The 23,283-nt window shown below is 42.5% G+C and overlaps 1 protein-coding gene across 7 annotated transcripts in view; it reads left to right on the forward strand.

Annotated features, from left to right (window-relative positions):
- The window catches only part of SUN1 (Sad1 and UNC84 domain containing 1), a 32,817-nt gene extending 10,696 nt beyond the window's left edge, over positions 1-22,121 (forward strand). For 4 of the 7 annotated variants that reach the window (XM_058157807.1, XM_058157809.1, XM_058157808.1 and 1 more), the window contains exons 5-23: positions 39-65; positions 265-459; positions 1,056-1,178; positions 3,125-3,208; positions 4,070-4,180; positions 7,320-7,418; positions 10,362-10,455; positions 11,006-11,064; positions 11,586-11,731; positions 12,949-13,185; positions 13,712-13,795; positions 14,427-14,470; positions 15,353-15,491; positions 15,777-16,031; positions 17,932-18,016; positions 18,632-18,747; positions 19,315-19,482; positions 21,185-21,277; positions 21,755-22,121. In XM_058157807.1, the coding sequence (XP_058013790.1) occupies positions 39-65; positions 265-459; positions 1,056-1,178; positions 3,125-3,208; positions 4,070-4,180; positions 7,320-7,418; positions 10,362-10,455; positions 11,006-11,064; positions 11,586-11,731; positions 12,949-13,185; positions 13,712-13,795; positions 14,427-14,470; positions 15,353-15,491; positions 15,777-16,031; positions 17,932-18,016; positions 18,632-18,747; positions 19,315-19,482; positions 21,185-21,277; positions 21,755-21,868 (2,273 nt within the window). In that variant the 3' untranslated portion in view covers positions 21,869-22,121. Of the gene's footprint in view, positions 1-38; positions 66-264; positions 460-1,055; positions 1,179-3,124; positions 3,209-4,069; positions 4,181-7,319; positions 7,419-10,361; positions 10,456-11,005; positions 11,065-11,585; positions 11,732-12,948; positions 13,186-13,711; positions 13,796-14,426; positions 14,471-15,352; positions 15,492-15,776; positions 16,032-17,931; positions 18,017-18,631; positions 18,748-19,314; positions 19,483-21,184; positions 21,278-21,754 lie in introns of those variants that run through there. The other 3 variants (XM_058157810.1, XM_058157811.1, XM_058157812.1) reach the window with 3 other exon arrangements.
- The last annotated feature ends 1,162 nt before the right edge of the window (positions 22,122-23,283 follow it).

Raw genomic sequence — 23,283 nt, forward strand, 5'->3', positions numbered from 1 at the left:
CGACCTCCTTGGACTCAAAACAAATTATCTCTTCTTAGGTCTCGACGACGACGGGGACCTCAAAGGTAATCCAGCTTGTATGTTTTCACTTCGATGGCTTTTCTTGCCACTCTGGTAGATTTGGTTTGGCAACTTTGAGACTTGTGGACTTCAACTCCCAGAATTCCTCAGCCAGCTTTGGGAGTTGAAGTCCACAAGTCTTAAAGTTGCCGTGGTTGGAGACCCCTGTGGTAGACAATTTTTTTTTTTTTTGCCATTCAACAGGTGGGGATATGACTTCCATCCAGGCCAATGGTGACATTGCAACAATGGAGAACCAGACTGAACTCAGCAATGGATACACCTGCAACGATTGCAGCATGCTTTCCGAACGGAAGGAAGCCCTTACAGCCTACTCATCCTCCTCCATGCCAACCTCAAGAGTTTACTCTAGGGATCGAAGCCAAAAATACAAATCCTGTAAGTATTCCTTCTCGCTGCTGCGTAAATAAAGTATTGACAAGAGTAATAAAGTCACTCAGTAAAGGAGAATATTTTTGGCTCAGGCTTGAAATGAGAAGTTGGTGCTCTCTGAGCTTGGTTGTTTCCTTGCAGGCGTTTCATTACCCAGTTGGGTAACATCATCAGTGCTAGAAGAGAGTGGGGTTTGACCTTATAGCATTGATACTGTTATCTAGTTCGGGTAATGAAACATCTGTGAGAAAACAGCCAAGCTCAGAAAGCGCCAAGGACCCCTCAACTTAAACTCTTTCAATTTCAGAGGAAGTTTCAAATTTGCTCAGTTCCAGAATTGTATTTCGACACACCATTAAGGAAAGAAGAGCTACAAATAAACCCTGAACATCCTGTTTGTTTCCCCTTCCTTTCCCACTTCGTTTTCTACGCTTGAACTCTGAAAAAAGACAGGGTTGCTTCTTGGCAGCGTGCAGGCTCACGATACGTGGCACGTCAATTTCGGCCTCCCGCCCTTGCTGCGTTTGCTGTGTCCCTCCCACCCGCTCAGTCGCTAGAAAAACAGAGGAAAATAATCATATGTCCCGATGCTTTTTCAATAGGGGGTCTCCTTTACTACCGCAGTAAGGTCCTGCGAGCGGCCAAGCACGCCTCAACATCTTTCACAACTCTCATAGTACATCTGTTTCAAATGATCTTGCTGAAACTTGGCTATGACCGTACAGGTACTTTCATTTTGAAGCTTTTCTTAAGCTCCCTCCCTCCACCTTGCACACCTCAAAGGAAACGGTTCCGTAATGCCTTTTCAGACATGCATCTACAACTTGATGCCGGCTTCTTTTTTTTTTTTGCACTCCTTTGCCTTCTTTTTCTCGGGAAGTAAAGATAAGGCAGCACCTGGGTGTTGGATCCTCCTTTCCTCCTTTTCTTTCTCGCAGCGGCATGACGGACGATGTGGCTTGGAACGAAAAGAGGAATCTTGGTTGTGGAACTTGGTCATTTAACTCCTTAACTATGTTCTCTTCACCTTTAAATCCTGGATTTTCTTTCTTTGGTGTTTTGTATTGGGTGGTTAGATAGGGGACGCGGTGACTCAGTGGCTAAAACGCTGAGCTCGTCAATCGAAAGGTCGGCAGCTCGGCGGTTCGAATCCCTAGTGCTGCCGTGTAACGGGGTGAGCTCCCGTTACTTTTCCCGGCTTCTGCCAACCTAGCAGTTCGAAAGCACCTAAAAAATGCAAGTACAAAAATAGGGACCACCTTTGGTGGGAAGGGAACAGCGTTCCGTGCGCCTTTGGCATTGAGTCATGCCAGCCACATGACCAAGGAGACGTCTTCAGACAGTGCTGGCTCCTCGGCTTTTAAATGGAGATGAGCACCGCCCCCTAGAGTCGGGAACGACTGGGACATATGTGCAAGGAGAACCTTTACATTTACCTATTGGGTGGCTATAATACATATGCTTACTTTAGCCATACCTGACCTGCTACTGCTTGTCTGTTACATTTTTAAAAACGAATCTATTAAATTTGGCACACATTCTCAGAATGGATATGTGTGGCTTTGATCATTGTGTCTTTTCGGTAGCCTTAGATCAGTGCTAGAAGACTCTTGGAAGTCTTGAAGCAAGCGTAGCACTCTCTTACACGATGTCTCATTTGGCAGAAATCCAAAGTTTTCTGTCCTTAACGTCCATGAAAATTTTGAAATTAGTTTTTTTTTTAACTAGCTGTTGCTTTGCAGTGAAGAATATCAGAAGAAATAGCAGGGTCATTTTATAAATTCTGTTTGATTGGGCCAAATGCTCAAAAAGGGCTCTTTGAAGTCTCGTCTTGCCTTGGTCTTAATCACTTGTTCCCTTCAAGATGAATTTAATTCCTTTTTCAGTATCTATTGTCTGCAGGAACTAGGAGCCTATTAAAATAATTCTCTTTTTTTAACATAAAAGGGGCCCTATATAAAATGGAGCTGTCTCTTTGGGGTGAACTTTTTAAAAGAGGCCACTCCATCCAGCTGTCCCATAAGCACCTCCCACATGCAGCCAGCAGGTGCTTATTATACAACTACAATCTAGATGTGTAAATATGTACATCTAATTGGACTTTTCCCCCATTTCCAATAAAAGGATTGTGTTATCCCGTTTTTCTTGCCAGAACTCTGTTGGCTGACCAGGCAAAATACTGCAAGAATATGTTTTCAATAAACATGAAGGCTCGAACAAGTAGATTTATTATAGCAAAATCATGAAGCCTTTATGACAGAATTCCAATGACTATCAAACACAAGCTCTATTTATACCATAGTGAATATTCAAATTTCTTTCCCCTTTTCCCCCTGCTTACTTAGTTCCAGGAACTATTTCTTTTGGGACCAATTCCCTCTGTTCTTTGTTTCAGCAATGACCTAATATAGTATTAGGTTGCTTACCTTTGACCAGGTGACACCTAATTTAACACATTCCTTACTCAGGTATTGGGTGGCAAATCGCTTTGATAGCTGCTTTGTTCTTTGCTTCTGAATGTTAAAAGAAACACTTCTAAAAAACATACCGGGTTCACCTCAAGGCTATTCTTTCTCTCTTTTTTTTCTCTAGCACACAATACAATTTTGGTCTCAATTTTATCTCCCTCCCTCCCTCTCTCTCTCTCTCTCTCTCTCTCTCTCTGTTGCAGCTCACTCTAATTACTGTGGAAGCATGAATGTAAAAGAATTTCTCAGGGATGAAAGCCACTTGGGTATGAATGGAGAGTCCATGTGTAAGTACAGCTTCTCATTGTTTAAGAAATAAGCCCTGGTTAGAATTCCACATGTTGCATCCATGTTCCATTGGTCTTGTGAAAGCTGGAAAAACTTTGCATGCTGGTTACAATTCAGCAGCATGTCGTACTTTCAGGGAGCTTCCATTATTTGCTTGATTTGTCTCGTGCACAACTCGGAAAAGCAGGTGTTTTTTTTTTTTAATAGACATGCAGCCATCTATGAGATTTAGTTTTAAAGGGCACCTAAAGCCAAAATGGCCCGCCTGAAGCATGGAAGCTGTCAGCAACCAAGAAGCAGAATTTGGGATATGCCTACACGGGTCAGAAAAATCTTGGGCTCCTGCCTGCTCGTCCTCCACTCCATTGGTGATCCCCAGTTGGGTACAGGCCTTCCAGATTCAGACCTTCCAAGTTCCTAATCCCCATTTCGAGATGAAAAACAAGGTTTGAATGCAACACAGCTATTTCAAACCTGGAACAAAACAAAACAACAAAAATCAAACTCTTTTGGGCAACTTGAATTCAACACTTCCGCCTCTTTTGCACCCCTTTGCTGCCTCCTGCATTGGCAACATGTACTGGGGGGTTGGGAAGGGGTTATCGATTGTCTTGTCGCATGCAGTGTGTGGCACTGCCTCATCAGTGGCCATGCTCACACACACACACACACACACACCCATATTAAGATTTAAGGACTCTTTGGAAAGTAATTTCATTGATTTATTTATCAAATTTAATGGCCCACCCACCTTTCCGAGGTCATTTTCTGTACTGAAAGTTGGTCTAGCCATATTGCATTGCGCAGTTGATTGATGAATGTGCTCTGTATTCGTTCCTCTTCCCCCCCCCAACCTGCAGGTGATGACTGTAAGGGGAAGAAACACCTTGAAACACACACAACAGCCCACTTGCAATCCTCGCGGTCCAAAAGGATAGCAAGAAGCATGTGGCACATCTGTTCTTACCCAGGTTGATTTGCACCGCTTGGTTTTTTTTATCATTTTCTTTCCTTTTTTGCCTCTTGGCTGTCATAAATATTGTGAGAGGAGAGCCCCACCCACCCACCTTAATCGCCAAATGCCCCCACACCTAGAATACTGCATCCAGTCTTGGTCACCACACTATAAAAAAGATGTTGAGACTTTAGAAAGAGTGGAGAGAAGAGCAGTCAGAATGATGAGGGGACCGGAGGCTAAAACATACGATGAACAGTTCGTATTCATAGCTGGGCATGGGTAGTCTAGTGAAGAAAAAGACCAGGGGAGACAGGATAGCATCTTCCAATATTTGAGGGGCTGCCACAGAGAGGAGGCGGTCAAGCTGTTTTCCAAAGCGCCTGAAGGCCAGACAAGGAATAATAGATGGAAACTGACCAAGGAGAGATTCAACCTGGAAATAAGGAGGAATTTTCTGACAGTGAGAACAATCAACTGATGGAACAGAAGTTGCCTTCAGGAGTTGTGGGAGCTTCATCCCTGGAAGCTTTCAAGAAGAAACTGAACAGCCATCTGCCAGAAATGGGGTAGGGTCTCCTGCTTGAGCGAGGGTTGGACTAGATGACCTATAGGGTCCCTTCCAACTCTGTTAATCTGCATCTATCCCAAGAGTAGCATCTTTTCCAATTAATACAATTCATTAAAAGTCACAAGCTGCAGATGCTGCTTATTAGATGCATGGAGCAAGAGCTCCAGATCATCTCAAAAGTGCTTTTTCCAAAAGGCAACTGGACTTCCTTCTCTTTTCTTTTCTTTTTTTTTCTTTTTCTTTTCTTTTGTTAACATTTCGCTTCTTCAATTAGAACCGTTTTAGTTGCTTTTTTGGAAAAAGTATCTTTGGGACAAGCATGACCTGGATGTTTGGGAATCTCTATAGACAGAGCCCTAGGTACATCACTACTGCACTTCATGCATCTGCTGATGTGCACCAGGGATGGATTCTGCTTATCCTTACTACCAGTTCGCAATGGGACCTCACGCACGCACTTGCTTTGCTTGCACTTCTGTGCGTGCGCAGAAACTTCCTAATGACATCCAGGTCGATGGGCGGAGCCGCCCGCCGGTTTTACTACGGACCGCCCGGGGTCCAAACTGGGGGCAACCCACCACTGATGTGCAATGCTACTCACAAAAGCTTGTGCCTTTTAATAAATTTTGTAGCTAGAAGGACCTCCCTCTGCGGCCTTTGGATTTTCACCATCATCCGAATTTCTGCATTGCTAAAGTTAAGAGCTTCCTTGCATAGATTAGATCGAAGCTTCCCTCGAGAATTGTGCCATTCCCCAGAGGCTGCCTACCTGTAGATTTAGATTGACACAAACACATACACACACAAAAACACACACGCACATTCTTATTCTACAGTGTTACTCAACCATTAAGAAAGCCAACCACAGTGGTTCAGCAAAGGATTAAAAATAGAATAATGCATTAGAGGATTAAAAGTAAAGTAATGCTTAAGGGAATCCTAGTGAAAAGCACAGAGGAAGCACGGAGGAATTTAGCTTTTAGCAAAATACAGCTAGATCTCGTGTAGTGAAATGAGACAATGACACATGGGGTCCTTGGTGCCCTCTGAGTTGACGTTTCATTACCTAACTAAGTAACGGCATCAGTGCGCTGATGAAGTCACCTAATGAAATGCCTGCAAGAAAACCATCAACTCAGAGAGCACCAAGGACCTCCCCCAGTTCAACACTTACAAATATTACCTACTACCCAGATAAAAATATACTTGGGATCTGCTGGTGATCTTCTGTCCTTGGGTTTTCCTAGATGGAAATCAAAGACCGACATTGGTTATATTTCTTCTTCTTCTTCTTCTTGTTAAATCAAGCAAAATTGATAGGTGCTGCCACCTATCTTGGTACATTTTTAAAAAAATAGAATAGAATAGAATAGAATTTTTTATTGGCCCAGTGTGATTGGACACACAAGGAATTTGTCTTGGTGCATATGCTCTCAGTGTACATAAAAGAAAAGATACCTTCATCAAGGTACAACATTTACAACACAATTGATGGTCAATATATCAATATAAATCATAAGGATTGCCAGCAACAAGTTATAGTCATACAGTCATAAGTGGAAAGAGATTGGTGATGGGAACTATGAGACGATTAATAGTAGTGGTAATGGTTATAATAATAGTAATGGTTACTATTGCATCCTCAAGGGCCGCGGTGTGGCTCAGGCTGTTAGAAGCCTGTTATTAAAACACAGCTGCCTGCAATTACTGCAGGTTCTAGTCCCACCAGGTCCAAGGTTGACTCAGCCTTCCATCCTTTATAAGGTAGGTAAAATGAGGACCCAGATTGTTGGGGGGGCAATAAGTTGACGTTGTAAATATACAAATAGAATGAGACTATTGCCTTATACACTGTAAGCCGCCCCGAGTCTCCGGAAAAGGGCGGGATATAAATGTAAACAAAACAAAAAACAAAAAAAGACACTGAGCTTGTTGACCAAAAGGTCAGCAGTTCGAACCCCGAGTGCTGCATAACAGGGTGAGCTCCTGTTACTTGTCCCAGCATCTGCCAACCTAGCAGTTCGAAAGCACCTAAAAAATGCAAGTAGAAAAATAGGGACCACCTTTGGTGGGAAGGTAACAGCATTCCGTGCGCCTTTGGCATTGAGTCATGCCGGCCACATGACCACGGAGACGTCTTAGGACAGTGCTGCTTCTTCGGCTTTGAAACAGAGTTGAGCACCGCCCCCTAGAGTCAGGAACGACTGGGACATATGTGCAAGGGGAACCTTTACCTTTACATGTAAATATTGACTTCTAACGAGATGGGTAATGGGGTGACGGGGCTTCTTACCATTGATAAAAATTTAGAATTTGTAGCAAGATCTGGTTTTGTTTTGTTTTTTGTCTCTCAAAACCCGCCTTGTATTTTTTAAGAGATAGAAGGTGTAACTTCATTCAAAAGACAGAGCAATCCTGTCAAATTGCTGTTAATAATGCTAGCTCTCATTTTCCTCTGCCCAGATGCTAGGATTTTATTTTTTTTTAAATGCGGATTTAATTTGGCGTGCAGAAGCGTAGAGGGATGGCTTTGACTGAAATCCCTTTCTATTGCCTACCTTCACACCCATCTGTGTCGTACCAGGTTATGTCTTACTCCATATGTTGCAAAGAATGAGAACAGCAGGATGGCTTGTGACCCGGAAGATTTTGACTCTCCTTTGGCTGGCTGTTGTGACCCCAGGTTACTCCTGTGTGCGTGTGTGGGTGGATGCGCAACACGCAAGCTTTCCGCATGAAAATAGCCTACCTTTCGATTCCGGCATCTTGCAGGAGATGCAAACCCGCTGATTAACTTGAGCTCACCGGCTTTGGCGCAGCTTCAAACAGTGCATTTCCTATTTTGACGGCAAGCCGCCACCATTGGGTTGGGACAAGGTGATTGGGAGAAGGTGGAGGGAGAGACAAAGATGCCCTTCAGGTGGGCAGGAGGGGTTTGGAATAGGACAGCTACTTGGTGATCTCAGGGGCTGCCCCAAAGAAGAGGGGCAGCTATTCTCCAAAGCACCTGAGGCCAGGAAAAGAAGCAATGGGTGGAAACCAATCAAGGAGAGAAGCAACTTAGAACTAAAGAGAAATTTCCTGACAGTTAGAACAATTAATCAGTGGAACGACTTGCCTGCAGAAGTTACGAATACTTCAACACTGGACATTTTTAAGAAGAGGTTGGATAACCATTTGTCTGAAGTGATGTAGGGTTTCCTGCCTAAGCAGAGGGTTGAACTAGAAGACCTCCAAAGTCCATTCCAATAACAATTCTAAATTTTTGTTGGAAGGGGCTATACCCCTAGTGTGACATTCCACCTCTTTCTCTCTGGCTCTTTCTGGGTTGCTCATAATTCGCAGAAGAGAATTGCGGACTCAGAACTATGGCATTGGAGGAACACCGAACACAGAACGCTAGGGCTGCAAAGGACCTCAGAGGTCTTCTAGTCTAACCCCCGGCTCGAGGCAGGAGACATTATACCATCCTGATCAAACGATTGTCCAATCTTTTCTTGAAAACCTCCAGCGATGGGAGGACCCACGAGGTGGGCAAACTATTCCATTGATCCATCGTTTTCATGATTCACTTAACAACTGCAGTGATATGCTTAACCCTGGAGTTGGGGGGGGGAGGTCATAAAATCAGGCACGACTCACTCCATCACCACCTTGCTTAGCAACGGTCGTAAGTCAAGGACTTACCTGCAATATGAAAACTGTATGGACACCGCTGCAGTTTTCTCATTTTCCCTCCGTGTGGGCCAGTGCGTAGGAAATGCATCTTGTTTTAAGTGGTTTTTTTTTTTCTGTCCTTGCTTGCTTGATAACTGAAAAAAGGGGATGTATTTGTCTTCGTCCTAATTAACAACGGATCATGTCTTATAACAATCTGTGTGTGCTTCCCGTATTCCCAAATGGAGAGCAGATGCTCGCTGCCAATGATTTGGGGAGCGGCTGTATCCTTCTGCAAAAGCTTAGGCGATCTGACTTCTTCTTCCAGCATGACCTTCCGTCAGGCGGGTTCTACTACGAATGCAACAGCCTCTACATTTGATTTAAAACTACTAAATTCATGTTCAAAACCGAATTCCGTGCTGCATGACTTTATATAACTCTGTCGGGAGTGTTCTGAGCCACTAATGCAGAAAATCAGTGTAAACGTGTTATGAATTGGTGTGTGTTTTTTTCTTGCAGTTGCACGTACATCTTCACTTACAAAAATGTTCCTTCCCTCTGGAAAATTCTGCCATCTAGTAATCTTTCTTTAACCTTCCTCTTTCTTTCTTTCTCCTCCCAAGCCAGTTGTTTTCAAAGTGTATCTCGGGGAAGCTTGGGTGAGAAGCTCAGTCCTAGTGGGCCACCACCATCATAGACCATTAGCCTGCAGAATGTGTTGGCCGTGTTCCAAAGAAACTTCTGGTTGAACCTGGATGGCAGTGAGACCTAATGGAGCCAGCTGGTATCTATGTGTACCCTTAATACGTCTCCGTCTATGCTTAGCCAGTTTGATCTAGTGGTTAAGTTATCAAACTAGAAACCGGGAGTTCTAGTTCCACCTTAGCTGAAAACCAACTGAGTGACTTTGGGCCAATCACAAGGAAATGGTGACTTCTAGTCCTGCCTTAGGCATGAAAGCTGGATGGGTGACTGGGCCAATCACAAGGAGACTCTGAGTTCTAGTCCCACCTTAGCCATGAAAGCCGGCTGGGTGACTGGGCCAATCAGCAGGAGACTCTGAGTTCTAGTCCTGCCTGAGCCATGGAAGCTGGATGGGTGACTGGGCCAATCACAAGGAGACTCTGAGTTCTAGTCCCACCTTAGCCATGAAAGCCGGCTGGGTGACTGGGCCAATCAGCAGGAGACTCTGAGTTCTAGTCCTGCCTGAGCCATGGAAGCTGGATGGGTGACTGGGCCAATCACAAGGAGACTCTGAGTTCTAGTCCCACCTTAGCCATGAAAGCCGGCTGGGTGACTGGGCCAATCAGCAGGAGACTCTGAGTTCTAGTCCTGCCTGAGCCATGGAAGCTGGATGGGTGTCTGGGCCAATCACCGGGAGACTCTTGAGTTCTAGTCCCACCTTAGCCATGAAAGCCGGCTGGGTGACTGGGCCAATCACCAGGAGACTGTGAGTTCTAGTCCCGCCTTAGGTATAAAAGGCGGCTGGGTGACTTTGGGCTGATCTCACACACTCAGCCCAATTTTCCTCCCAGGGCAGTTATTGTAGGGGAAATAAATGGAAGTATATACTGGATATATTTACCACCTTGAGTTATTTGTAAAAATAATAAAGGCAGGAAATAAATTACTAAAATCACCCAGCAAAGGAATGATGAAACAGTCGTGACATCATAATGCAAAGCCTACGACTTGCATACCTGAGTCCAATTTTAGAACCCAAGAACATCAAAGCAGCAAATTTCCATGGCGACGTCTTCACACCTGGCTCACCATTTTTCCATCTTCATAGCCGTTTATGGGGGCATCGGTGCCCAGATTTTGCTGCGGCGCCTAATGGCTCCTCCTGGGCAGCGTTGGGGTTGATCAAGAAAAGTTTCCCCGAGGATCCAGAAAATTTGAAAACAACTGCGCTTGAACGGTCCTTGACATTTCTCACTCACCTTGGTTTTCTCTTCTAATTTAGGGAAAGCGGCCACAGGGGCGTACTGGTGGCTCGGCACTGGATGGTATCAGCTCGCCACCCTAATTTCTCTGCTGAATGTTTTTCTCCTTACAAGGTCTGTAAGCATTTTGTGCGGCACAGATTCTCATGCGCTGGATTTAAAAAAACGGTTCATTGCAGTAGTGAAATCTACTTTTTTTTTTACTACCGGTTCTGTGGGCGTGGCTTGGTGGGCGTGGTGTGGCTTGGTGGGTGTGGCAGGAGAAGAATACTGCAAAATCCCCATTCCCACCCCACTCCTGGGGGAAGGATATTGCAAAATCTCCATTGAACCGGTATTTGCTGGTTCTCCGAACTACTCAAAATTTCTGCTACCGGTTCTCCAGAATCTGTCAGAACCTGCTGGATTTCACCCCTGGTTCATTGCAGACTGCAAGCTGCTTCTAATCACGCAGTTAATCGTGATGAGAACTTGCTTTAGTGGGTTTTGAGGGGTGGGCTGCAGCATTCATTTCCGGAGGAGCTCTAATGAGCAGCACTGGGAAGTTTTGGGAAGGACCACTGACTTGACTGTTATTTATTCAGCCACTGTACGTAAAATTTAAGGCAATTAATGGTCAGTGGTGGACAATTTCACACTGCGGTCCTTGCCTTTTGTTTTCCAGATGTCTTCCAAAGATGTTCAGGTTGCTGCTGTTCTTTCTGCCCCTCCTTTTACTGCTTGGTGAGTAAACAGGTATTGAGAAAAAGACTCTAATATCTTACCTGTGAGGATAATCTAGATCTAGGGCTGTGTTCCGTCAGCCCCTACAACTCTTGCAATATAGGTAGTCTTGGACTGAGTGTTGAAGGGACAGGGTGGCTCACTGGCTAAGAGGCTGAGCTTGTCGATCGAAAGGTCCGCAGTTCAGCGGTTCGATTCCCTAGCACCACGTAACGGGGTGAGCTCCCGTGACTTGTCCCAGCTTCTGCCAACCTAGCAGTTCGAAAGCAAGTAAAAAATGCAAGTAGAAAAATAGAGACCACCTTTGGTGGGAAGGGAGCAGCATTCCATGTGCCTTTGGCCACATGTCCACGGAGACGTCTTCGGACAGCGCTGGCTCTTCAGCTTTGAAACGGAGATGAGCACCGACCTCTAGAGTCGGGAACGACTGGGACATATGTGCGAGGGGAACCTTTACCTTTTAGACTGAGTTTACTCAAGCATTCATGAACGTTTCCTCTTAACTGCATTTTTTGCTTCAGGTTTCTGGTGCTGGGGTTCCGAAAATTTCCTTTCATTGTTACCAGCTTTGAACTGGACAAGCTTTCTCAGAATGCCCAGGTGGGAAGACTCTGTAAAGAGAGTTGCACCTGAACCTCATTCAGACCCCGCTGGTCAGTTTCCAGAGGTAAGCTAGGCCAACCTTGACGTCCGACTTTGGTTCTCAAAGCGATGTAACGCCTTAAGAGGTTTAGGGAAACTACAGAGTTGCTGGAGGGTGGTGTTTGTTTTTTTTTGGAGCCCATTATAACTTTAAACATGGGCAAGGATAGTTTACTTTGGTTCAAGGAGATTGAGTTTCCATTTATGGATGGCTATTTTAAGGCTCTGTTGTTAACCGCTCAATGGTGAGGGATGGGGTGATATAAACATTGTGTAGATAAATAAATACCCAAATAAACTTAAGAGGTCAGAATTGGGCTGTGGATTTTGGCTAGAAAAGCTTTGGATCTTATTTGGTTTGGTTCTGCAACCCAACCAGACAGACACAGACTTCAGAGGATAATTAGAACTGCAGAAAAAAATATGGCTACCAAATTGCCTTCCATTGAGGGCCTGTATACTGCACCAGTCAAAAAGGGCTGTGAAAATATTTACAGACCCATGAACATAAACTGTTTCAACTCCTACCCTCAAAACGACGCTACAAAGCACTGCACACCAGAACAACTAGACACAAGGACAGTTTTTTCCTGAATGCCATCATTCTGCTAAACAAATAATTCCCTCGACACTGTCCAACTATTTACTAAATCTGCACTACTATTAATCTTCTCATCATTCCCATCACCCATCTCCGCCGACTTATGACTGTATGACTGTAACTTTGTTGCTTGTATCCTTAAAATTTATATTGTTATTGTTTCCCGATTGCTTATTTGTACCCTATGACTATCATTAAATGTTGTACCTTATGATTCTTGATGAACGTAACTTGTCTTTTTATGTACATTGAGAGCATCTGCACCAAGACAAATTCCTTGTGTGTCCAATCACACTTGGCCAATAAAAAATTCTATTCTATTCTATTCTATTTTTCCACTTATTTTGGATTTCCATCTTATTTTGGATTTCCAAAATCTGGAATTATCTTCAAGAAAACTACCGTTGCCTGTTTTTTAGGTGTGGAGGAGTCTGATTTTATAACAGCAAACTTTATCTAAAGTTCATTGGGATTTGTCTCTGCTTTTAATCTGTTTTGGTTTCATCTGAATGCTTCATTCAAGTGACACTTTAGTTTCTGGTGAAATGATTGTATTAATGTGAGTTTATTTATGGCCAGAGGCAGTAAAAATAAATAAGTCTTTTTTTATTATTTTAAAAAAAATCAACCCACCAATCTAGGTGACTATGAAGTTCTTTGATGCAGATCGTGTAAGTGAGCTGGAGAAACAAATGGCCCAGTTATCTGAGAGGTGGCGTCACCAGGATGAAGAATACAATAAAATGCTGCTTCTGGTCCAAAGCTTTCAGGAACAAGTCACCCAAATGAACGACCGAAGTGAAATGTTGGTGCTCGTCAAAAACATTGTGAGCCAGCATCTTACGAAGGCCAAATCGGATGGAACGGCACACTCCGAGGTAGACTTGTGTGGAATAATTCTCTGCGCCGATTTTAATGCAAATATTATAAACTTACTAAATAGTGGTGCTTGCTGGAGGAAGACGTTTTCTAGGATAAAATTTAAGGAGGAAATTAGAATTTGCATGAGCTGAGAATCTGTCATTCGTTTTTGCAGTGTAAAGTAATAGTTTAGTAAATTATAGTTGTTTGCCCTCAGTTAACTCAATTATTCGACCAGATGAAATATACAAATCTATAAAGTTGCCAAATTCAACTTAGATCGTAATCTAAGAGTACTTTTCACATGTGAATTTTTGAAATGATGTCGTTTTGTTCCTTTGACCTAAATGGATCATTGCCTTTCTATTTATAGAGGTTCAAAGTGAAAAGGGTTTAAAGATAGCCATTTTTGTTTGTATGCTTAAATGTCTGTGGAGCATTTAAATACGCGAAGAATCCTCAGTGTTTTCATGATAAAAGTGCTATATTTTCATTATAAGAGTACTTTTTAAACAAAAACATCATTCCATTTTGTCTTTCAAGCATTTTTTGACTTTGCATCAAGAGCATGAATGGCGCCTTGCAACCTTAGAAAATCTTCTGGCAAAACTCTCGGAAAAATCAGAGGTAACAGTAAACTATTTTTTTTCCTGTAATAATTCTAAGAATCTGACCACCCTGTATCCCTTGTTACTAAAAGAGATGCGGTGTCTCAGTGCTAAGATTCTGAGCTTGTCGATCAAGAGGTCGGCAGTTCAGCGGTTCGAATCCCTAGCGCCGTGTAATAGGGTGAGCTCCCGTTACTTGTCCCAGCTTCTGCCAACCTAGCAGTTCGAAAGCAGGTAAAAATTGCAAGTAGAAAAACAGGGACCATCTTTGGTGGGAAGGGAGCAGCGTTCCGTGCGCCTTTGGCATTGAGTCATGCCGGCCACATTACCACGGAGACGTCTTCAGACAGCGATGGCTCTTCGGCTTTGAAACGGAGATGAGCACCGCCCCCTAGAGTCGGGAACAACTAGCACATATGTGCGAGGGGAACCTTTGCCTTTATCCCTTGTTACTATCCCAGCAGCATCAAACTGCAGTTCCATCTGTGCTCCAGGCGTGAACGCTAAGCATCTTCTCTAATGGATAACTATTTGGTGATTCCCCATCAACCTCTTTCTGTAATGCAGAAAGTTTCTGGGGTCTCTTTTCAATCATTCCAAGTATGATTGGAGCGATTTCTTCAGGAAACTAATATTATGTTATTTTCCAGGGCCTCCAGAAAGAATTTGAATTAACCAAAGCAAAAACAATGAGGTACGGCTGCAACCTGTATATTGAATTGGAACCATTAAAATATTACAAAACTTTCTATAAAGTTGATAGTATTTCTTTTTTTTTTTAAAAAAAGTAAAGAATGGAGGGAGGATTTTTATTAGTGGTAATCAATGGTATGTTTGGATGGATGAACAGAATAGAACAGAACAGAACAGAATTTTTTATTGGCCAAGTGTGATTGGACACACAAGGAATTTGTCTTTAGTGCAGAAGCTCTCAGTGTACATAAAAAGAAAAGATACGTTCATCAAGAATCATAAGGTACAACACTTAATGCTAGTCATAGGGAATAAATAAGCAAACAGGAAACAATATCAATATAAATTGTTAGGATACAAGCAACAAAGTTACAGTCATAAGTGGAAGGAGATGGGAACAGTGGATGGATGGATGGACCGTACAGATGTACAACTGTACATAGTACTGATACAAATACAGTGGGTGCTTCAACAATGGAGGTTTTTTGGACAACCATTTGTCTAAAATGGTATAGGGTCTCCTGCTTGAACATGGGATTGGACTAGAAGACCTCCAAGTTCCCTTCCAATTCCACTTATTCTGTTAGACAGAAGAGAGAGAGAGAGATAAATAAACAAACAGAAAATAGATGATAGAAGAGATAGACAAACTAGATAGATAGATGATAGAAGAACAGGCACCGACAGATGATCTATAGTCAGACAGATGCAGACAGATGACAGACAGACAGATTTCCCAATTTTATAACATATGCACCCTCCATTCCCTATTTAAGGTAATGATGCTCCCTTTGTTTTACTCCAGCGTAAAAACACAACTCCTCCTATCTCCACTTTAACCCGCAGAGTTTTGACACCTGTCGCTCTTTTTTCTGCTTCTCAGTGACATGGATGAGCACAGCCAGAGCCTTCTGTCCAAGATGAAGCACCTAGAACTTGAACTGGCACGTCTAAAGACAGAGCTGCTGAGTTTACAGGATGTGAAAAGCTGCTGCAACACGATAGACGCCCTTCACCAAAAGGTGAGCTCAGGAGGCAACGCCTGAGCAAGCCTGAATTGGCACGCCTTGTTCTGACATAATGTTCTGGATGGATTAAGTTTTGAAAAACCACTGACCTGGGAAGGAAGAATTGATTGCTCGACTTGTTTCAACATTACCCACTTTTAATTAACCACTGGAATGTTTGCGTTCCATCGGTTAGCTGGCACATACCCAAAATAAAGATGCATTACCTAATTGCGCCTTTATTTTGAAATCAGTCATCAAGTTGTCGTGTTTTATTGATTTCATTTTTTTTACTTTTAGGTTGATGCCCAGATTAAAGAATCGATCAGGGTTATGTTTTTGGGCGATCTGAAAGGAGATTTTCCAGAATCCTTGCTTCAGTGGCTAACGTCCAGATTTGTGACCAAAACAGACCTACAGGTTTTGTTGAGAGATCTGGAGATGCAAATTCTCAGGAATATCACTCTCCAGAGTTCGATCGCAAATTCCAAGGTGACCACTGAGATAGTGACAAATGCCGTCAACGAAGCTGGGATTGTAGGCATCACAGAAGCGGTAAGCCACGGCGGAAAAGTATTCCATGCTGTTGATTTAGCACAAGGGGTGTCAAACTCATGTCGTCACGGCGGTGTCATGTGACGTATCACAACTTGTTTCCCCTTTGCTTAAACTGGGCGTGGTTGTGGCCAGCATGTGACGCATTAACCAGCCCAGATTTAGCATCTTGGGTTTCACTCCTGCGGGGCAAAAGATCAATATAGCTTGAAATATAACTAAATATAAGCTGACACATGTAGAAGTTATAGAATAGGATAAGATAGGATAGGATAGGATAGGATAGGATAGGATAGGATAGGATTTTTATTGGCCAAGTGTGATTGGACACACAAGGAATTTGTCTTGGTGCATATGCTCTCAGTGCACATAAAAGAAAAGATACGTTCATCAAGGTACAACACTTACAACACAAATGATGGTCAATATATCAATATAAATCATAAGGATTGCCAGCAACAAAGTTACAGTCATACAGTCATAAGTGGAAAGAGATTGGTGATGGGAACGATGAGAAGATTAATAGTAATGCAGACTTAGTGAATAGTTTGATAGTATTGAGGGAATTATTTGTTCAGCAGACTGATGGCGTTTGGGGAAAAAGTGGTCTTGTGTCTAGTTGTTCTGGTGTGCAGTGCTCTATAGGGTCGTTTTGAGGGTAGGAGTTGAAACAGTTTATGTCCAGGATGTGAGGGGTCTGTAGATATTTTCACAGCCCTCTTTTTGACTCATGCAGAATACAGGTCCTTAATGGAAGGCAGGTTGGTAGCCATTGTTTTTTCTGCAGTTCTAATTGTAATAATGTATATTAAAAGTGAACAATTGTATAACACAGTAAAAGGTTTTATGTATTTAGATGTATAAATGCGGGAATTACATAAATGGATAATACAAAAGGCCTGTAAATGGAAAATATGTAATTAGAGTTGATACCAATAACTGAATGCTATAAAGATGGAAATGTGACTTTAAAACTAAAACAGTTGAATAAGGATTATTAAATAAATAAATAAATGTAAGCTAACAAATCCCAGAAATGAGGGGTTTTACAGGCGAAGGATGGAAAGTGCTGAATTCTTTTGGCAGGCGCACTAGAATATGGAATGGCATTTTTTTTTTTTATCTTGGCTTAATTTAGAGAAATCCGAGAGCCACACTTGCAAAAGGATAAAATGCAAATTATACATTTCATTTAAAAAAAAAAACAACTGATGCAAGTGTTTTCCATCGTATAACTGACATATAATTGGCAACAATAAGCTACTATTAAGATATTGCAACAAGGCAGATATGTCCCTATTCAGAAGTAACTCTCATTGCATTCTTCGGGGGGATAAGACGGGAGCAGCCATTATCCCAGCTAGTGAAAAGCCATCTAGATCAGGGGTCTCCAACCTTGACAACTTTAAGTCTTGTGGATTTCAACTCCCAGAATTCTTGTGGACTTCAACTCCCAGAAACCAGTCTTAAAGTTGCCAAGGTTGGAGACCCCTGATCTAGATCTTAAGCACTATTGCATTACTCCAGATCTCTCTTAGATGCTGCAGAGCAGAGGCTGAGATTTAGAGTGGCATGTAAGGATGCTCTCATGAGATCTTCTGAGCCAGGGAGAGAGCGCCTTCGTATTTCTAAATGTCTTCAGAGATTCTCGGTCATCCAGGTCACGGTTGTCCCAAAGGTGCTCTTTTAAATCAGAAAGTCCAGTTCACCTCTTGGAAAAAGCACCTTTGGGATGTTCAGATTTGCTGGGCTTTCTTGTGCACCCTCCTCCCCCCCTTTTAAAAGCAGGTCAAGATTGTACGGCTGATGTTTTCTGTAGCAAAAGGAATTCTATGGTCATTGGGGATTTATTGAAATGCTGACCAGGAATCTCTGTCCATTTGTCTCCCTTCTTCGGCAGCAAGCACAGGTCATTGTCAACAACGCCCTGAGGCTCTACTCCCAAGACAAAACGGGCATCGTGGATTTTGCTTTGGAATCTGGAGGTAAGGGATCAAGAGTTAGGAAGGTTTATTGCGGTTCTTTTTTGATAACTTAAGTTTTGTTTCGTTTGTTTTTAATAAATATCTCAAATCAATGAGTGAACAGTGTGGCACCTGGGCGTCACACATTCTAATGCAAATAAAACTGATAAAAATAATCATAATTATTACATTCTATCAGCTTACGTATTTTTAATAATAATACACATTTCTATTATGTTACAGTCTATCATTGTTCAATCATTCCATATTTTCTCTTCTTGTTGCTTTCATTTTGTTATATAAAAATTGTGTACGCCAAAATTCCCCCTCCTCTTCTTTCTCTCACTTATTCTAGCTTTAAATCATGTCACCCTTTTATTAAACGACTTTATCTTTCTTTCCTCACCCTAACCCTTATTTCGGTTCTTTAAGAGAATAACAGAATATCAGACTTCGGAGAGGCCTCGGAGGTCCTCTAGTCCGGCCCCGTGCTCAAGCAGGAAAACCCTGTACCATTTCAGACAAACGGTTGCGCAATCTCCTCTTAAGCCAAGAACAAGAGTCTTATTTTTAAAGCTGCTGCGATGAACGAAGCTAAAAGGTTTCCCCTCTCTCTCTCTCTTGCGTTTCCTCGAGGTGGCAGCATTTTGAGCACCCGCTGTTCCGAGACCTACGAAACCAAAACGGCGCTGCTGAGTCTCTTTGGAATTCCCTTGTGGTATTTCTCCCAATCACCCCGCGTAGTGATCCAGGTACCTAGGATAGGGAGGGGTTTTAGAGCCCTTTTACGGACAGTCTTCGACTTACAACCGTTTATTTAATGACCGTTTGAAGTTGCAAAGACACCAGGGGGGGAAAAAAAACTTACGACCATTATTGCTTATGGCCGTTGCAGCGTCCCCACGGTCACTTCACCAAAATTCAAACATTTGGCAACTGACTCATGTTTATGACGGTTGCAAGTCTCCAAGAGGGCGTGTGTTCCCCTTTTACAACCTTCTGACAAGTAGAGACAACGGGGAAGCCTGATTCCCTTAACAACCTAGCTTAACTATTGCAGCGATTCGCTTAATGGCTGGGGCAAGAAAGGCCGTAAGATGGGGCAAAATTCACTGAACAAATGTCTCGCTTAGCAACGGGCTCAATTGTGGTCGTACGTCGAGGACTACGTGTACGAGTAGTCCTCAGACTCACTGTCTCCTAAACCTAGCCTGTGGCCTCAACCACTACGCCAAACCGGTTCTCAATTGTTTCCAGTGTTACGTTTGTTTGTTTGTTTATTTATTTATTTATTTGTAACTTCTGGTTCTTATCCACAGCCTGACATGTATCCTGGAAACTGCTGGGCTTTCAAAGGATCACAGGGTTACCTGGTGATCAGGCTTTCGATGATGATCTATCCAACATCTTTCTGCCTGGAACACATCCCCAAATCGCTTTCACCCACAGGCAATATTACCAGCGCCCCGAAGGATTTCTTAGTATACGTAAGTGGTGTGCCGTCTGCAAAACGAAAGGAATATTGTCTTAGGGTTCAACTAAAGTTGCTTCAGGCTTTCTAGTAAACATTAAAGGATTTCTAATAGCTGTGCATATTTTTTAAAAAAATAAAAAATCTTTCCCAGGCTAGGTCAGTCCTTAGTTTTTTATTATTTATTTGAATTTATATCCCGCCCTTCTCCGAAGACTCAGGGCGGCTTACAATGTGTTAAGCAATAGTCTTCATTCTATTTGTATATTTATATACAAAGTCAACTTAATTGCCCCCAACAATCTGGGTCCTCATTTTACCTACCTTATAAAGGATGGAAGGCTGAGTCAACCTTGGGCCTGGTGGGACTTGAACTTGCAGTAATTGCAAGCAGCTGTGTTAATAACAGACAGACTTAGTCCGTTGAGCCACCAGAGGTTAATTGCTTGGAAAAGTCCAGGCTTATTTGGTGGATTGATATAAATTAGAAAACAGGTATGCAGACAATGTAAACAAGCATCAGTTGCCTGCGGAGATTAGGGGGACTAGAAATCACAATCTTTTCTAAAGGGGTAGGTGTTGGAGAGCAACCGTCCCAGTCAGGAGGAGGGCTCAAGCAGGAAATTACTCTTGATTCCCTATGTAAACAGAAGAGGGCAAGGTCTGACACACACACACACACACACACACACACACACAGAGACCTCAAATGCGTTTGAGCCTTATCTAATCTTTCCCCAGTGAAGGCTGTGATTCTGAGAAGATTCCTGTGAAATAGGCATAGAACAATAAAGTTGTTGTTATTAGTTGCAAAGTCGTGTCCGACCCATCACGACCCCATGGACAACATTCCTCCAGGCCTTCCTATCCTCTATCACCCTCTTGAGTCCATTTAAGCTCACGCCGATTGCTTCAGTGACTCCATCCAGCCCCCTCGTTCTCTGTCGTCCCCTTCTTTTTTTGCCCTCAAATCGTTCTCAGCATTAGGCTCTTCTCCAGGGAGTCCTTCCTTCTCATTAGGTGGCCAAAGCAATTGAGTTTCCTCTTCAGATCTGGCCACCTAAAGAGCAGTCAGGGTTGATCTCCTCTAGGACTGACCAGTTTGATTGCCTTGCAGTCCAAGGGACTCGCAGGAGTCTTCTCTAGCACCAGAGTTCAAAGGCCTCAATTCTTTGGTGCTCAGCCTATCTTATGGTCCAGATTTCACAGCCATCCATTGCAACTGGGAAAACCATAGCTTTGACTATATGCACTTTTGTTGGCAGGGTGATGTCTCTGCTTTTTAGTACGCTGTCTAGATTTCTTTCCTCCCCAGGAGCAAGCGCCTTTTAATGTCTTGGCTGCAGCCCCCATCTGCGGTGATCTTGGAGCCCAGGAAAATAAAATCTGTCACTACCACCATTTCTTCCCCCATCTATTTTCCAGGAATTAAGAGGGCCGGATGCCATGATCTTAGTTTTCTTAATGTTGCATTTCAAAGAACAATTAAGTAGCTAGTTTGAACTCTATAGGGGTGGAAGTGAGTGTTCACCTGAGGTCAGGGATACAAAAGAATATGAAAGGTTTAAGGGCTGTATTAGTGAGCAGAGACTATTTAATAAATAAAAGTAAATAAATAATCATCTTTTTTGGAGGCCAGCGAGCCTGAAAATTAAAATTGATCTGCTTTAGCTTCTTTATCAAGAATTCAGAACTATACAAACCATTTGTGTTGACAGGGTCTTGAAAATGAATATCAAGAAGAGGGAATACTTCTGGGCCAGTATACGTACGATCAGGATGGAGAACCATTACAGATGTTTCCGGTCTCGGTAGGTCAACATTTCAAAAGATGAAACTCCTTTTTTTTTATGCTTTGCATAAAAAAACACCTAGCATGAAAATAGTGCATGTTCGCCCTTGACTTAAAAAGTTCATTTAGTGACGTTTGAAGTTACGCCGGCACTGAAAAAAAGTGACTTACGACCGTTTTTCACACAAACGACCACTGCAGCATCCCCATTGGTCACATGATCAAAATTCGAACCTTGGCAACTGGCTGGCTCATATTTATGACGGTGTCCCAGGGTCACGTGATTCTCCTTTTGTGACCTTCCAACAAACCAAGTCAAGAGTCTCTTAGCAACTGCAATGATTCACTTAACTATAGCAAGAACGGTCATAGAATGGGGCAAAACTCACTTAACAATTGTCTCATTTAGCAACAGAAATATTGGGGCTGATTGTGGTCGTAAATCAGGACTCCCTGTAGTGGATTCTAATAACATTTTTTCCCCCCCTTCTTTTAGGAGACAACTGAAAAAGCATTCCAAATAGTGGAACTGAGAATATTTTCCAACTGGGGTCATGCAGAATATACGTGCCTCTATCGCTTCAGAGTGCACGGGCGAACTGCTGAATGAACACTACGCTTATTTTCCGACTCTGGTTATACATCATTTCTGTTTTTAAGTTTATAAAGGGAATTTTTGAACACTGGAATCTTTCAAAAGATGAAGATGTGTGATGTCCGATAGGTTGTGTTACTCTTTCCTGGCTAAACATAGAAGATTGCCAACAAAATTGTATCCCAAACCTAATGGTTATTTGCTCAAGATGCTCAGCTTGTAACTGCCAGACAGCTTTATGTTTTTAATGTGTTCTTTCTGAAGGGGGGGGAAAAAAACCCCGCATGCCAACTGCTCTCATTCCTAAACCCAATTAGCAAATCACTAATCCCTCTTTTAATAAGTCAGAAGATAAAGCTTTAAAAATTTTTCCTTTTGACCATTAGGAATCTGGTGTTTTGTTTTGTTTTTAAATATTGGGATTCTCCTCTGCACCTGGATATGATTAAGATAACAAGGACAGTTGACGAAATTTAGCATGTTCTGTTGTTTATGTAGTTCCCGATCAGATGAAGGTTTGTTTGTAATTCCAGCGGAAGCCTTGAGACTAAGGTCTGTTACTACTGCTCAGAGTTTTGCTTGACGAAACTGCTTAGCAGCTCATCCTTGAGGCTACTTCATCACTTCCAGTCATTTCCGTGCAACATTTAATTCTTACGTTGAAGATTCTGATTTCAACTGAAATTTGCTTTTATATTCATCTTCCAGGTTTAGAACGCTTTCCCTTAAATACATATTAGTAAACAAAAAAAAAATCCTTTATTTTAACGTCCAAATGAATATCGGTAGTGATTGTTTTTAACATAGAAAGGGCTTGAGTCTAATTTGATGGGTTCTAGTAAGAAATAGGGATGGAGTAAATTGGTAAGTTGCCTCATGCTGAAGGCCAAATATCTCCCATGTGTGAGTACCGAGTGAGGCAGGTGGATTAAGGACGTTGTTACATTGAGAATGGTTTGGATGGAATTGAATTAGACAGATGCAGAATAGTAGTTGGCTACCATATGATGGGAGATAATGAAAAGAAAACGTAGAGATTTGAAAAGGAAATGTAGAGTCAGGCGTAGAAGATTAAAGCAGGAACACTAAACGTCAAAAGAAAGCAGTTGGCCAGTAAAATTCAGGCCTGGAGCTTATTCACATGTTGGGTTTTGTGCAGTTTACTCTTCTCAGAGTTCCCTCTGTCCTTTGGGATTGCTGCTAATCTCTGAAAATTCAGGGGAAGCTTCACAAGGCCGAATATATGGGAAACCACAAAAGGCACCGTTTTGAATCGGTTCTCCAAAAATAAGGATCTCTATATTTACTTTTTTTTTTAAAGCATGCATACGCACATAATAAAAATGGGCTATCAAATTCAAGATGGCACCTGGAGCTATTATTAGATTCTATGGGGAATTTCCCTTAAAGTCATTGAACAGAATCCCTGG

Source organism: Ahaetulla prasina, chromosome 14, assembly GCF_028640845.1.
Source record: "Ahaetulla prasina isolate Xishuangbanna chromosome 14, ASM2864084v1, whole genome shotgun sequence".
Taxonomy (NCBI): Eukaryota; Metazoa; Chordata; class Lepidosauria; order Squamata; family Colubridae; genus Ahaetulla; species Ahaetulla prasina.